The sequence below is a fragment of the Sminthopsis crassicaudata genome, chromosome 3 (genome assembly GCF_048593235.1).
Source record: "Sminthopsis crassicaudata isolate SCR6 chromosome 3, ASM4859323v1, whole genome shotgun sequence".
NCBI lineage: Eukaryota > Metazoa > Chordata > Mammalia > Dasyuromorphia > Dasyuridae > Sminthopsis > Sminthopsis crassicaudata.
The window spans coordinates 516,493,686-516,506,720 of NC_133619.1; the positions used below are offsets into that span (position 1 = coordinate 516,493,686).

General features: G+C 40.9%; 1 protein-coding gene across 5 annotated transcripts in view; it reads right to left on the bottom strand.

The window, feature by feature from the left end:
- The window catches only part of PAK1 (p21 (RAC1) activated kinase 1), a 187,730-nt gene that overhangs the window by 4,260 nt on the left and 170,435 nt on the right, over positions 1-13,035 (bottom strand). For all 5 annotated transcript variants that reach the window (XM_074304143.1, XM_074304144.1, XM_074304146.1 and 2 more), the window contains exons 11-14: positions 8,213-8,330; positions 7,880-7,979; positions 5,496-5,692; positions 2,955-3,092 (exon numbers count right to left, since the gene is read on the bottom strand). In XM_074304143.1, the coding sequence (XP_074160244.1) occupies positions 2,955-3,092; positions 5,496-5,692; positions 7,880-7,979; positions 8,213-8,330 (553 nt within the window). The remainder of the gene's footprint in view (positions 1-2,954; positions 3,093-5,495; positions 5,693-7,879; positions 7,980-8,212; positions 8,331-13,035) is intronic.

Below are 13,035 nucleotides of genomic sequence, written 5' to 3' on the forward strand. Positions count from 1 at the left end.
GATGAGAGGGTCTATCCTTCTATGGCAAGACATTTAAACATGTCCTAGAACCTTTGGATGATTGCTAGACTCTCAAAAGTGACCAGAAGGTAATATACAGTTCCTGTATAAGGAAGGCCACAGATATGATGCTGCCATCAGAGATCCTGGATGAATTTTAAAGATGAGACGTGGCACAGTAGCCAGACCCCATTTCTGCTTTCTTTACTCATACCCCCATCTTCATCAGTCATTCCAAAGATGCTCTCTTCTCTTTCTTTACATCCTCTGACTTCCACAAAGGTCATCAGCAGCACATCACGTGTCTAGAAGCTGGTCACTTTCAATTTTCCTCATACTTGTCAAATTTACTGACTATACTTTCCTCACTTCCAACTTGGAATCAGTTAAGAATGAGTTCGGTCTGCTTCTGACACATACAAGTCATGACACCACAACCACTGCTTGTCTCTGTGCCTCAGACATCAGAAGAAGGAGTTTCCACACCGAAGTTCCCCACACTGATGAAATCATAAAACTGGACATCGCCCCCTGCATGTCCCTCCAATAAGCTTCTCATACTCAAAATGTCCAAAACAAAAATTAAATCACTCTTCCCCCTAAACCTAAAATAACTTCTCCTAGATCAATAGAAGAATCAGCATTTGAACCCAAGTCTGCTAACTTCAAGTCCAGTGTTCTTCAAGTGCGTTGCTTTGTGTACCCAGGAGTCACTTAGTAATATTTTCCTATCTCTGGGGTTATTTCTGACATTCTGGCCAAAGTGACCGATGAACCCATTAGGCATCATCACTAAACATCAATTCACTCATTCTTTTATTGATTTATTGACATTCATCTATTCATTTATTTGCTCAGTTGTTCTTTTAAAAAAAAAAAAATGTTTGTTTAAAGCAACCCAGGTGGCCATTTTTATCTGTCTTACTTCTGATTGGTGTAATTACGGATGCATGGCTTTTTCTTACCATTGGTGACTCCTACCAGAATAGCTACTTTATCACCACAGGCTATAAAGGAGTGGACCCCCACCTCAAGTCCTGGCAGAGGTAGTTAGTCCTGGTTACATCCCACTCACATCATGGAATGTTATGCAATCAGAATAGATGAGACCCACTGCAGCCCCATTGTGCCCTATGGTATGGTCTTCCAATACCTCCCCCTTAGTGCTAGACCAGCATCTTAGATGAGAGGATCTAGAATTGGAAAGGACCTTAAAGATATCTAATGCAATTCCCCCCACTTTACACACAAGGAAACCAAGACCTTTAGAAATTAAGGGACTTGTCATAAAGGTAGTAAATGGCAGACTTCCAACTTAAACCCTAGTCCGCTGACTTCAAAGCCATTGTTCTTACCACTCTGCCACACTCTGTGTGCCAGGAGTCACTTAATAGTTGTTTGTTGAAAGAATGGTTCTCCCTGCCTCTGGTCTCTCTCCTCTCTAATAATAATAAGCCTTTAAGATGTCCAAAACATGGTACATATATCATCCATTTTGATTCTCAAAAACAGCTATTATTACATCTGTTTAACAGATGAGAAAACTGAGGCTCAGGGAGATTATGAGGGAGGGTCACACAGCTTACTAAGTGTCTGAAATGAGATTTCCTATTATGAACACCAACTAGCAGCTTTAATCCATCCTGCAGAGGCTACGGAAAATAACTTCTTAATTCATACTCAGATGACATCATTCCTGTCTACCTAAAGCTTTAGTGACTAAATTCTAAGGCCTTTCACAACCTGTATTTCTAATCTTATCTCTACATTCCAGGCAAATGGACATACATACTGTCACCTAAGGATTCTTAAGATTCCCTTCCCCCCCTTGCTTTTGGTCTCCCTGTTCCCTCTGCCTGGAATACCCCTGCCCTGTCATCTCTGTCTTTATGATTCCTACCAACCCTTCAAAGCCCAAATCTAAGGGCATCTCTACTCTGAAGCCTTCCCTTTTCCTCCCAGGCTGAAGTGATCCTTCCCACCTCAGAAGATGGTGCGCTTCTCCCTCCCAATTCCCCCCTCCCAGTCTCTCATATTGTCCTATACTTCTGTTACTACCTCAATTTTATCTCCCCTCCTGGATTATGAATTTCACCAGGATAAGAAGGGGCTGAACTTCACTCACTGCTAGATATTCTCCATTGGTTAGCATATGACAAGCCAGGTAGAAGTATAGGCAATGTCTGTGACTCCTAACTATCCTTTTAAAGATTAGCTCAAAAACTACAGAACCATCAGATTTAGAAAGCAAAAAGATCCTAAGAGAACACAGAAACACGGGTTTACAAGTAGAGGGGACCTCAGAGGTCATCTCCTCAAATCTTCACATTTTACAGAAGAGAAACCAGCATCACACATTCAGTGATGAGACAAAGTTTTCCTCTTCCAAATTCAGGGTTATTTAAAAATATCAGACTGCTAATGTCAAATGCAAATGCACAAGTAGGTCCCCATGGGCCACACAGAGACTTAGAAAACCACAAATTAACAATATCTTTGTTGCATTATGTTTTTATCTCTTTTGTTAAACACTTCACAATTACATTGTAATCTAGTTTGTTGTACTCAGAAGCACTGTGGACCACAAGTTTGACATATCTGTCTTGGATAAGACCACACCTCCAGTTCCTAAAACCTAGTTGTTGACAACATTCCTCCCCATGGAATGCTTTTTCTCCCTCTCTCTCAAACACTTGTCCCATGTGTAATAATAATCTGTGTAAGTGACTTATCTTTCTGTTCGATTTTAAGATCCAAGAAAGCAAGGACCACCTCTTTTATAAAATTCCTCTCTCCTATCACCTTGCACAATGCTTTGCATGCTATGAATACTTATAAGTGTTTGATGAATGACTAAATGAATAAATGCGTGCTTCCTCTGGGCTTTATGGACACAGGAGACAGAAACCCAGAGCCCCACCAATCTGGTGCCTGTGCACAAGAATAGGGCCTACCTGTAACAGCTCTTTGGCTGACCCTCTCTTCTCCACATCCATCTCAAGACAGCGGTTCAGGAAATCCCGGAAGATGGCAGACAGCTTCTCTGGATTCTGAAGCTCAGGAGTACCATTAGTAGCAATGAGGTATAAGGCCTGTCAATACAAAGGGAGAGAACACTTTGGAGACCATTATTTGATATATTTTACATATCCAAAAATAATAGTCAGTGTATCTCAACCCCTGCATGAGATAAGATCCTGACTTTCCTTTCAGTCCACCAGGACCCCGGTGCAGGTACAAAAATAGGAATGTATATTTCTGTAGTGTGTTAGGGTTACATATGTGGCTATCTATGTGTGTGTGTTTATGCTTATATAATTAAACTGCACTATTATATAGACACACACACACACACACACACACACGGGTGTATCAAAATGCAGTTTTAAGTTTTAACAGCTTAAAAGTACACTAAGACTCTTGGGACACTCTATATATAATTGTTGTTATTATCTGTCCTTTGTTCTCCAAGAGGACCGTGACATCAGGGACGTGGTACCATGACATGCAAGAGAATGGGATTTAAGTGAGGGAGGCTGTGTAAGTTCATGAGTCTCGCTTTCCCCTCCAGAGCCATCTGGGTCCAGTGGCCAGATATAGATCAGAATGACTAGAGAGGATTCTAGATATAGTGGGAAAGCTAGGTCTTTAATAGGTCACAGTGTGACTGAGGCAACACTCAGTGATTAAGGGTGGGTAAGAAGTGAATCAGAGATTGGAATCCTTTTCCTAGTCAAAAAAAAAAAAAAAAAAAAAAAAAAGTCAATGTGGGAGGGGAAGATTCTCAGGGTTTCTGGCCAAAATAGAAACAACTGCTATTTACATTTACTCTGGGGCACTCAGGGCCCAAACATGCCTGGGACCTCTTGTCAATAAGTCTGTGAAAGCCTGAGTGATTTGAATTTAAGGCATGGTCATACAGTGAAGCCCAAAATATCTTTCAAAGTTTCAGAGAAAAAATTTTTTAAATATACACATATATACACACATATAAATAATAACTCCCAGTTCTACAGCCCTTTAATACATTCTCCTCCATATCATCTTGTGAGGGAAGTAATTCAAACATGACTCCATTTTGGGTGACTTGTTAATAAATGTCAGGGTGAGAACTTGAACTCCTGTCTTCCTCCTCTCAATTTCTGCATTCCTCCCAGCTCAGAACACGAAGAACAATCACCATGTCCATCTCGGTAGTGCCATTATGTGAGTAGGTATAATAAAGGCTTTTAAGGTTACACGTGGCTGTTCTTGAGTGCGCTACCGGTTATTAAACTATAGATTCAAGAGATTGTGGCCAGAGACCTTTGAAGGCCTCAGAGGAGGCGAGCCGGGTAGAGTTCACACTGCAAAGGACAGTGGTCAAAGGTACTCTGGTGGGTCTAGGACAGACTAGTAATTGTAACTGCCAGGAGGGCATGTTACAAATGCTCAAGCAGCATTCCCAAATGACCCCAGGAGCCAGAAGAACCAGGATGAGTGGCTTTGTTTTCCATATACTCCCAATAAATCCAATTGGGGGAGATCCATCAGTATGCTCAGACCCTTCTCTGTCTCACTAATGTCCCACTGAGGCAGGAGGAGAATGTCAGCTCTTAAGGGGGCAGAAACGCCTTCACTTTTCTCTTCGTATTCCCTTTATTTAGTATAGTACTTGGCACAGACTGGGTGTCATGAATATTTGTTAACTGCTTGACAGATTGTTGGGGCTGTTAGGTAGCACAGGCAGATAGAGCACAGCCCTAAAGTAAGAAAACCTGGATTCAATCTGGCCTCAGACACTTCCTAGATGGGTGACTCTGGGCAAGTCACTTAATCCTGTTTGCCTCAGTTTCCTTATCTGTAAAATGAGCTGGAGAAAGAAACGACCAACCAGCCCAGTGTCTTTGCCAAGAAAACCCCAAATAAGGTCACAAAGAGTCAGGCACAACCAAATAACAACAATGGCAGATTGTTGGAGGCAGTCTTGGGTTGTGTCCAACTGGGAAGGTTTTGACTCTGGTTCTGACCACAGACTGTGCTTGTTTTCTAGCCTGGTTAAGCGTGGAGCGATTGCCTGGTGACTGATTCTTTAGCAAAAGCAAGCCACAAAACAAATGATATATATGTGGTACTTACACGTGTGTGTTTATATTTACATGCAGGACTTGTTTTTTATATACATGTATGCCCATCTCTCTATACATATAAACATATGCACCATCTCGATGCCACAGAACATGGGATCCCAACCATGATACTCTGCCTGCTTTGTTTGTGCCTCTCTTTCTTTCCTCCCTCCCTCCTCTTTCTCTCTCTTTGTCTCTCTTGTCTCTTCCTCTCTATCTCTGTCTCTATCTCTCTCTCTTAGAGCACTACAGATGGACAAGTATTAACTAGATTGCCATCCACAACACTGGGCATGGAGGGTTTTGTTAAAGTAGGAGGTACAGTCAATAGCCTAACCCCTCACATACCCTCAATTTGGCCACCAGAAGAAGCCCACGGACACTCACCCTCAGAGGGTTTTCATTGAGGTAGGGGGGCTCCCCCTCAATCATCTCTATGGCCATGATGCCCAGGGACCAGATGTCCACCTTCGGCCCATAGGCTTTCCGAGTCACAACCTCTGGGGCCATCCAGTATGGGGTCCCCACCATGGTGCTTCTTTTGCTCTGTTCTGGGGTGATCTGAGCACAGAAACCAAAGTCCGCTGTAGAGGAAAAGAAGAACAGAAAGTTAGTTTTATTTGAACATTCATTTATTCAATTGACATTTAGGGTTTTCATTCCATGAGCCTTTAGAGATTTCATAGTAGGTTTCAAGGTCAATATTAACCAGCAGTGTTATGTGGCAGGCAGAAAAGCTAACATAATCCCTCAGTCAACATTAACAGAAGAAGAGAATATAGAAGAATAATAATAACAATAACTAGCATTTATGTAATACTTTTTCAGTCATTTTTCAACCATGTCTGACTCTGTGACTCCATTTGGGATTTTCTTGGCAGAGATAATGGAGTGATTTGCCATTTATTCCCTGGCTCATTTTAAAGATGAGGAAACGAGGCAAACAGGGTATAACACAGCTAGTAAATGTCTGAGGCCAGATTTAAACCCAGGAATGCATTTTCCTGGTTCCAGGTCTGATGCTCCATGCATTGCTCCACTTAGTTGTCCACAGAACACTTTAAAGTTTATTATCTAATTTGAGGCTCACAATAGCCTTGTGAGGGGAAGGTGCTATTATTATTCCCATTTTCCAGATGAGGAAACTGAGTTTGAGAGAGGTTAAATGTTTTGTCCAGGATCACAAAGCTAGTAGGTGTCTGAGAAAGGATTTGAATTTGGGTCTTCCAGACTCAAAGCCTAGGATTTATTCCCTGTGTCTCCTAGCTGCCCTTAATAAGGGAGGCAACAGTCCCTCTACACTGTCATGGTCAGACATCTGGAGTGCTGAACTTAGTACTGGGAACACATTTTTCAGAGATGTATTTGCAGCCTATCTCTTACATTAAGTATCTGCATAACCTGGGCAGATCACTTAATTTTAGCCTTTGTTTCCTCACTTGTAGGAAGCTAGGTAGTGCAGTGGATAAGAACTAAGGAGCTTGGAGTCAGGAAGAATCATCTTCATGAATCAAATCTGGTGACAGACATTTATTAGTGTGGCCCTGGGCAAGTAACTTTACCCTGTTTGCCTCAGTTTCCTCATCCATAAAATGAGCTGGAGCAGGAAATGGCAAACTACTCCTCTGTTGAGAAAATCCCAAATGAGTCATGAATACTCAGACATGACTTAAATGACTGAATAACAACTACAATAAAAGATAATGTTTCTAATGCCTCTAGTATTTATCTCAGTTGCTAAAGAATAAAATAAGATAATATATATCAAATACACAGGATCAGAGACATGGAGCTGGAAAGGTTCTCAGAGGGCATTTAGTCCAAGCCCTCCATTTTACAGATAAGGAAACTGAGATGCAGAGTGACTCGCCCAAGATCACAGAATTTAAACTCTTGTCCTCTGACTACAAAACCAGGGATTTTCCCACTATACCATGAACTATGTACAAGCTTTAGTTATTGTCATTATTAAGGAGGGGATCACTATTCAGATAGAAGTTATATTAGACCAGTGGTATCAAACTCAAATAAAAATGGGTCCCTGTAGAAGACTATGAATTAGCATTATCTATGATGTATTGTAATTTTGTTTATTTTGCTAAACATTTCCTAATTACATTTTAATCTGTCTCTCTACTAGACAAGCCTTTCCAACTTGGAGAATCCATGATTCCACCAAGTATCCACCATGTACCCAAAACCCTGCCCTCAGCACTGTGGGGGGCAGAAAGGGGTCACGCATCCATCATGTACCCAAAGCCCTGCCCTCAGCACTGTGGGGAAGAGAATTGGGGGGGGTGTCATAGAAGATGCAATCGCAGTCACAGATAAGGCCAAATGATATAAAAATGAAAGAAACTTTCACAATTCATCTACTCCAATTTCTCATTTTGCAGAGGACACATGGAGAGACCAAATAGTCTTCAGTAAGTCCCCTCAGTAACAAGGGCCATGAGTTACCCAATGTCACATGTCAGGTCCTAGCTCCAAGGCTAGTGAGTATCTAGGTGTGAGAAGGGCCATCCTATAGAGAGCTATACTGTGAAACAGACTAAGTGTATCTCTGGGGCTTGCTACCCCACATGCCCTCATACTTCCTCCCACCACCAAATTCAACTCACTCTCCAAAAGGGGTGATTGATAAGGCTGGCCACGTTGCTCCTCTTATTATCCAAGGGCCTGCTCTTGATACAACACTGACCTCACCTACTGCAGGACCCAGAGCAGCACAATTAACAAGGGGGTGATCACTACCCACACCATTGACATACTTAGCTTGACAGAACCATCCATCCCAAGTAGAATGTTGTCGCTCTTAATGTCCCTGTGAATGACCTGACTGGAATGCAGAAACTCCAAAGCTTGAAGACACTAGAGGGAGAAAAGAAGAGAAATCCATTAACGTACCATGTTCTGTGATTCTGAGACTTTATTCTGAGAAGTTAATCCTCAAACCCTAAAGGAATCTAAAATTCTATCATTCCAATATTCTAAGACTTTACCAGTGTAGATTCCTCTTGCTTCTGATAGTGTCCTGCAGGGTAGTTCTAGGCCTGAGGTCCCTCCAGGTGAAGGGGCCCAAGATGGCAAGTAGGTTTCCTTACCTCCCGGCACACAGCTGCAATCTGCCCTTCATCCATGCAGGTTTCAGTCACAACATCTGTTAAGGAGCCACCAGCCAAGTATTCCATGACGACCCACAGTTCATCCCCTACTAGGTAACTGCAAAAGCAGGAAGCCAGAGAGAGAAAAACAGTGTAACAATGAAAAAATCTGTGAGCCGCAGTGCTTCCTGAACCTAAAGGGTAAGGAGTGAATCTTCAATGCACAGGAAAAAAAGTCCAAGTCAGCAGCATTCCTTTCATGGCCCAAAGCCTGCTGTTTAGACCTATTTTCACGGAGAATTATGGAGCTGGCTCAGAGTGGAAATCTTAACGTCCCACACGACATTGCTATGTGGCCACCCAAGAGTCCCTCCACTTCTCTTGCAGTGCTTTCTTGAGGACAGGAGAGGCCCCGAGCTTTAATAAAGAACTGGGACTGGCCCACAATTATTATTAAGGCCTCACAGAATATGATGGACAAAGGGGCTCTATTATCTTCTTGCTCTGGTCCACCTTAACTGGATGTGGTATAAACTCTCTCCCCACCTCTCCCCATTATTTGCTGTTGTGTTCAGTTATCAGTCAAGTCCAACTCTTCATGGCCTCATTTGGGTTGCTGTTGGGTTTTTTTTTTTTTTGGAGGGGGGGGGCAAACATATTCAGAGTTGTTTGCTATTTCCTTATCCAGCTCATTTTACAGATAAGAAAACTGAGACAAACAGGGTGAAGTGACTCACCCAGGCTCACCCAGCTAGTTAAGTGTCTTAGGCTAGATTTGAACTCAGGAAGATGAATAGTCTTGACTCCAGGCCCACCACTCTAATATATTGTAACCACCTAGCTGTGCCCTTGCCCATTTTAAGAATAAAAAATAAGAAGGCAAAGAATTGAGGAAGCCATTTAAAGACCCTTCCAATTTTAAGAATCTGATCCTGTGTTTCTAAGGTACCAAGATTCTATAATTCCAAGATTTTAAGATGATTTCTGACTTCCTGTGGAACCCTTTATGGATAGTATTCTGTATGTTCACCTGGATGATTTAAATCCTGATAAAAAGACCCATTTTAAAAAGACAAAGGATTAGCAACCATGGCCTGCCTTGGGACATTGAAACAGAGAGAGAAGATTGGAGCTGAGCCTCTAAATAAAGAAACGTGATGGATGACCTCTCAATAGGAATGATTCACCAGCACACCAGATCTTCAGCAACTTCCTGAATAGGGAGTGTGTGTGTGTATGTGTGTGTGTGTGTGTGTGTGTGTGTGTTGGTAGAGGAGGATGGCGGAATGCTGTTGGTCTGTTATAAATAAATAAATGCGTACAAAATCAAGAATGCTTTACTCTTTTAAAGTACTTTTATACCCATTAGTTGGCCTGTCGGAGAGTAGGTAGAAGAGTGGATTTTGGATTCAGAGAGTCCTGCCACTTATTAACTATGCAGCTATGGGCAATGCACTTAATCTCACTGAGCTTCAGTTATATTGTCAGTAAATTGGGGATGATTACATTTGTGCTATCTACCTTTATAGTGTTATGAGGCAACAGCATAGTAAAATTTAAAGTGTTTGAGAAACCAAGGTCTGTGATAACATCAATCAGTCAATAAGCATTTATATTAAGCACTTAGTATATGCCAGCAATTGTGGTAAGGGCTAGGAATATGGAGAAAGGCAAAAATATGGTCCCTGACTCAGGGAGCTCCCAGTCAAATGGGAGAAAAAAAAAAAAAAAATATATATATATATATAATTAATCAGGAATACAGACAACATATATGGAATATGTATAAGATGACTCAATGGTCTTGTGATCTCTTAATGCAACCTAGAATAGATAGGATGTGAATAAGATCCCACACCTCAAACATACCCCCTTTCTCCTGTTGGGCTACTCAAATCTATTATGCCCCAAGCAGAGTACTTTATGAATAAAAATCCCAAAGAAGGCTCAGTGGTGGCCATGTTTCAGGTAAAGGGAATATTATTGGTTTTAATCATGAAATCATATATATATATGAAACCTATAAAATTAAATCCAAAAAGTAAAAAATAAAATAAAATAAATCTTGATATCACAAAGTGAGGGAGCTTGGGGATGTTGGCCAGGCTGAACTAGGAAGACTATAAGGTGGCTCCAACAGGGACCCACCTCAACTTGGCACTTTGGACTTGGAAGAACTTATTATGAACCAGAAGCCATGGCATGTGCTTGTTTCCCTACCTGAGTATTGATGACAATTCCCAGCCAGGAGCCCTGTACAAGGAGACATGGCACTGTCCTATAAGAGTGGACTAGGTAGAAGAGATCCATGGAACCAAGGCTCAGACTAAAAGAAGAATCCAAGGTTTCATGGATTCATAGAACCCAAACCTAGAAATCATTGAAGTCAAATCTGACACAGGAAGCTCCTCTCCAAAGTTCAACCTACAGAGGGTGTCAATGGTATTAGCACAAATTAGGGTAATTTAAGAATAGAATACAAACAATTGTGAGAATTAGGGAGAGCTTCAGTTGAACTAAGATTTAAGAGAAGTTAAAGACTTCTGGGAGACAGAAATGAGGAAGGAGGACATAGCAGATGTGGGGGACAACTTGAGCAAAAGCATAGTGGTGAGAGATGAAATGCCAAATTTGAGGAACAATAAGAATTCCAATGTGGATGGAACAAAGGATACATAAAATAGAGGATCATCAGATTGTGGTCTCTCTCCATTAAAAGCATCTCTTTTGCTCAAACATCTGCAATGAAGGGGAACTCACTATCTCTCCTGATGCTTCCTGTCTCACTGTGATGTGGCCCAAAGGATTAGACAGTTCTTCTTTATATTATATATATATATATATATATATATATATATATATATATATATATATATATATATATATATATAGACACACACACACATATATATATATAGATAGATCTTTCCCCTCAAAATTTTTCTTCTCACTGCTCCTGGTTTTACCTCCAGACAGCACCAGAAAAAATCTGTTCTCATGTCCCCTTGACAAGCTTTCAGATATTGGAAAAGAATAATTATGTTCCTCCCACAACTTCACTTTCTTCTGATTGTTACTCCTAAACCTATTGGATAAAACACCAGATATTAAAACAGAAAGCCCCAAGATCAAGTCCTGTCTCAAGCAGAATTTGCACTCAGGTCCTCCTGATTCCAGGTCTACCCTACCCTTCTACTCACCAAACCCCTTAGTTGTTCTAGTGGAACAACCAGGACCTCTTGAAGGAGTGCGGTCCACTTTTAGACAATTGTAAGGATTAGCAAATTTTTCCTCACACTGGACTAAACTCTGTCTCTCTGCAGTTTCTACCTAATTGTTCCTGTTTCTGTCCTGTGGGATCAAGGGGAAATGTATAATCCTTCTTCCACATGACAGCCCTTTACCAATCTGATAAGAGCTATCATGTTCCTTCCAGAATTTCTGTGAGCTAAACATTTCCCAGTTCTTAAAAATAATCTTTATGTAGCACAGTTGTTAACAAGCTCTCATCGTCCTGGCCACTCTCCCCTGAGAATAGGCCCACATGCTTCACTTACAACATCTTCCCCAAAATGGGCCACTTAGAACAAGACAAAGAACAAGTACTTCAGACATAGGCTGACCATGGCAGAGAGGTGAACTGTTCCATCACTTTGTACATCAGACTTCTAGTTGATGCAGAAAAAAAATTACAATAGCTGAGATATTCTGAGAGTTCCCACTGACCAAAATCCTCTGATAATTTTTAAATAAAATTGTTTACAGCCATGTTCATTTCATCCTTATGGAATTGATGCTTTGATCCAGGTACAGGACATGATGCCTATCCCTATTAAACAAGCAAGCCCTGTGAAATTACTTTTTATTTGATATGGCCCATAACTTTTAACTTGTCAAGGTTTTTCTGAACTTTTACCAAGGTTTTTCTGAACGCTGATTCCTTTCTACATGTTTTCATCCAAATTACTGATAAAACTCTGAATAGCACTGGGTAAAAGAATTGGGGCATCCCATAGAAACCTTTCTTCTGGTGGATATTAATTCCCAAATCACTGCTTTGGGATTTAGTCATATGTGCTCAAGCCAGTGGAATTATTTGCCGTCTTTTTATTGGCTGCCATCAGTCATAATGTTGATACTCTCAATTAAATCCCTTAGATTTATTTTTCTCTAAACTACTGTGTATCCTCACTTTCCCTATTCTGTGCTTGGTAAGATGGTTTTGAAAACTAAGTAGGCAACATATAATTTAACTGTTTTTCACATCTGTTTTTCTTTTTGGATCTATCATGCTAGGCTGCATCTTTTTGCAACCTGACTTTGTAATCTTTGTGTCAATACACATCTGTCAAGTATTCTACCTATGGCCTCATTCAAATCACAAATAAAAATGTTCTACCGTATGGGGATAGAGACCTGGAGGACTCCACTAGAGGTCTCTCTCCAATGCCTGTATCTTATGGATCCACCTATCCAACCAACTCTTAATTGACCTAAACTATTGACTTCCACTAGACTATCTCTCTTCATCCTATCCACAAGTTCAGCATAAGACACTTCTGGAAATAAACTATTACATTCTGTTGATCTGCCTATCTAGGAATCCCATCCAAAATTGTAAAGGGCTGAAACTCTGAGTAGGTGCACTCGGACAACATTTAGTAGCTAGACAAGTTTCCTTATCTGTAAGATAAACTGTAAAAGGAAAAGAGAAATTATTTCAGTATCTCTATCAAGAAAATCCCCAAAAAGATCATGAAGAGTTGGACACAACTGTAAAATAATAACAATACAAGTAAAACGCTTTATAAACCATAAGGGAC